This window comes from Austrofundulus limnaeus, unplaced genomic scaffold (assembly GCF_001266775.1).
Source record: "Austrofundulus limnaeus strain Quisiro unplaced genomic scaffold, Austrofundulus_limnaeus-1.0 Scaffold460, whole genome shotgun sequence".
NCBI classification, from domain to species: domain Eukaryota; kingdom Metazoa; phylum Chordata; class Actinopteri; order Cyprinodontiformes; family Rivulidae; genus Austrofundulus; species Austrofundulus limnaeus.
Genome location: NW_013952862.1, coordinates 424433 through 427763, shown reverse-complemented (window position 1 = coordinate 427763; position 3331 = coordinate 424433). Strand labels below are relative to the sequence as shown.

Below are 3331 nucleotides of genomic sequence, written 5' to 3'. Positions count from 1 at the left end.
CCACTCCACCACCGGGGGCTTATACCCCAGACAACATAGCCCCGGGATCACAGGGGTACTCAAATCCCTCCACCATGTTAAGGTGGCAATTCTGCAGAGCTAAGCTTAAATCAGTATAAAAATAAGCTAAAGGTAGCAGCCATTATCTGGAATTAGCACCCTGATGCTGAAAGTGTTGCAAAGATTTTAAATTAGCAGAAGCATAAAAGCAAAAATGTACAAAAAAGAGAAATAATTTGTAGTAAAATAGCACAAACAGCCAAACTTTAATTAAAACAGCTAAAAAGTAGATGTAATTTCTTTACTTAGCATAAGGAAGCAAAGAGCACAAGTTGGCTGAACTTAACAGAAATAACTTGTAACAGCGACAAAAATGTGTATTTAGCTCAAAAATGCTAACTTTAGCTAATAACAGTTGAACATTAGCTAAAATACAGAAATGTAAGTGAACTACACTGAGCTCAGTTATGCAAAACGTATTTGTCTAGTTGCAATCCCCTCATAGAAACAGAACTATGAGGTGTGTGTAACTCATTACCAATAAATAGGAAGAGTATTTTAGCTAGGAATGCTCATCCCAGCACCTTTGACAAAGACCTGATCTTGTCGTATATAATAGTGGTTTCTTGTATAAGGATGATATATTCCTGCCTGTGTACACAAACTGAAGTGACACTTGGGTGAGTAATTTTGATGGTCTGTTGCCATGTTTACCTGGTTACCCCCCATCCTGTGGCATGGGCCTATTTCCACACTTCCTCCATTTGTGTGTCCCATACTGTCAATACAGTAACTGGTCTCAAAGCCACGGATCTGTGCACACAGACATTACAGATAATATGACAGATATTATTATAAACACAAAATCTAAAACAGTAAGATGACATGTTGAGTTTCTGCTTACCTCCCCCCACTCTACATTTTTTGGAGGCAGAGGGTAGTGCAGCGGGATGTCGTATGCTATCTCCTCCATGAACCATTTAAAACTCTTACAGCGATGTTCCTCTCTGAAATAAAGATTGGTCAAAACAAACACAACCATCATCACACAGCTTTTCTCAACTCATACGCTTCAGTCTGGGTCATTTACTAYTTTAGCTCAAACTAAAGTTAAATTCAAACCAAAGAAAAGTGAGGAAATTGTAATTTCTGAGAAAACTCAGTGTGAATGCTGAGAGCTGAATGACTCAGCTGAAACGGAGCTGTATAAGTTCATAAATGTGGGACTTCTGGTGAACACACATGAAGTAAGATGAGTTTGTGGGAGCTCAGACAYGATGTCATTCTAATTAATCAACATCAAAAAGTCTGTGCATCATTTGCTGCAGATGTGTTCATGTTTTAGTAAAAAGGAAAGATGTTGACGTCTTTCTGTTCACTGTAGCAGGACTAAGATGACGACTGGAAATTAAACTTAGGTGGAGCAACACATCTTGATAAACACCTGCCTGGTGTTAGTTAATTTACCCCCTTCAGGCTGTTAAATATAAAGGTACTGAAGGAAATTCTGATTGACTGAATGTTAGATCCAGTATTGTAAATTTATGCTTTCTGTTCATTGCAGCTATAAGGTTTAAAACAGAGACGTGTCTTATCGATGTGTTCCTTCTGTCTGCTTAAACAAAAGTTAAGGTTTGACATAAAAGGTAAGACCTTCAGGGGTGTAACCAGGAAGAGACACATGTTAAAAGGTTGAAGCATTATTATATGTGCAGGGAGAGTTTATTGTTAGTGTTTGTGTGAAGTCTCTGCATGAGAGCTGCTGGAGCTGATTGGACAGAGACGAGAATAAAGATTTTTTTAAGAGCTTTTCTAAATTATTCAGACTTCCCTTTATTGATCACAAATTCCCTTCAGTACTGTTAAACGAAAACCATTTAAATCCAACATACAACCATTAATAATTACAGTTTGCATGTAGAAGAAAAATGCAGTTAAGTTACGAGTCAGTTTCCAGTGTTTCATTAGTCTGATGCAGTTCTTACAACATGCTGAATCTCTGTATTACTCACAGAAAGAATCATTATTTTATTTACAGCTCGTTAATTTGACACCTTGCAGATCACTTACTTTAGGTTTTATACCTTTAATGCTGATTATTAAAAAAATCTGAGTTATGGGAGAAAATGTCATTTAGATAGTTGATAAATTAGTCAATAAATGGATTTTAAAAAATAATTGATAGTGGCAGCCCTATTAGCCTCTTCAGGTAACTTGAGTATAGCATTCAGCACTTGACAGTCTTGCCGAAAAAGTAATTTTTCTAATTAAACTTTTTCAATTTAGATAACTGAAATTTTTATTTAAATGTCTGAACTTGTACAAAAAAGACTGAAACAATTCAGACACATTAAGCACTAATGTGAAGTATCAATAAAAGGTTTAACAGTGGTTTAATTAAAAACCTGCTCTGTGTTAGCTAACAGAGTGTACACATTTCAACAAACCCATAAAAACATTGTGTTTCTGTTCGTACCTGAAGCGTTTCAGCTCACTGATGTCTCCGTAGGCCAGAGTGAGAGTTTCAGGACGACTGGCATAGAAGTAGTCCTTATATTCATCCCACCAAACCTCCACCACACGGACATAGTTCTGTTCACACAAACAGAAGCAGAATTCAGCTGTGTGTCTGTCTACTAACACAAACTCACTGAACAACAAAAACATCCATTAGATCCAAGTGTGTTGGATTCTATTGAAACAAAGAGTTAAAGCATAAAGTGACTGTTGACAACACACATCGACACAGAACCTGGAAGGAAAGATCCTCCTAGCATGTTGAAGTTTAAACTGAAATCATCTAATGCTGAAAGACAGAGATGTGCTCAACATTTATCATGAGAAGTACTCTCAGTTACTACCAGGTCTGTGAATCAAATGTAAGAGTTTTATTTGTGTTTGAAACTATCAGACAGAGGATGACTAAATGCTTCCAGTATTAAAACTCTGCTCTGCCTTGGTACAGTCATTGTATGTTTGTAAAAGCTGCTGTTTGAGACTGTTGTGTATTATTATTTGTGTACCAAATGTTTCACATTGCTGATCTGTCAAACCGTCCTGATGCTGCACTTAATGTGCCTCAGTCAAATCTACATATGTACTCCTGGTTTCTCTCACTGGGAGTTTTAATAAAGAACGTTAAACTTTTACATTTTACCAAATAGTACCGTATTTTTCAGACTATAAGCCGCGGCTTTTTTCCTGAACTTTGAACCATGCGGCTTATAGTCCGGTGCGACTTCTACGTGGATTTTTTTCTTCAGCCACCAGGGGGCTCTTATGCTGCATTTGCTTCAACCACTCGCTTCAAAAAAAAAAAAAAAAAAAAAAA

General features: G+C 36.9%; 1 protein-coding gene across 2 annotated transcripts in view; it reads right to left on the bottom strand.

Annotated features, from left to right (window-relative positions):
- Positions 1 to 3331, bottom strand: part of galnt7 (UDP-N-acetyl-alpha-D-galactosamine: polypeptide N-acetylgalactosaminyltransferase 7) — a gene marked incomplete at its 5' end in the record, with an annotated part of 34332 nt that overhangs the window by 8218 nt on the left and 22783 nt on the right. For both annotated transcript variants that reach the window (XM_014025178.1, XM_014025179.1), the window contains 3 exon segments: positions 715 to 813; positions 905 to 1007; positions 2477 to 2592. In XM_014025178.1, the coding sequence (XP_013880632.1) occupies positions 715 to 813; positions 905 to 1007; positions 2477 to 2592 (318 nt within the window).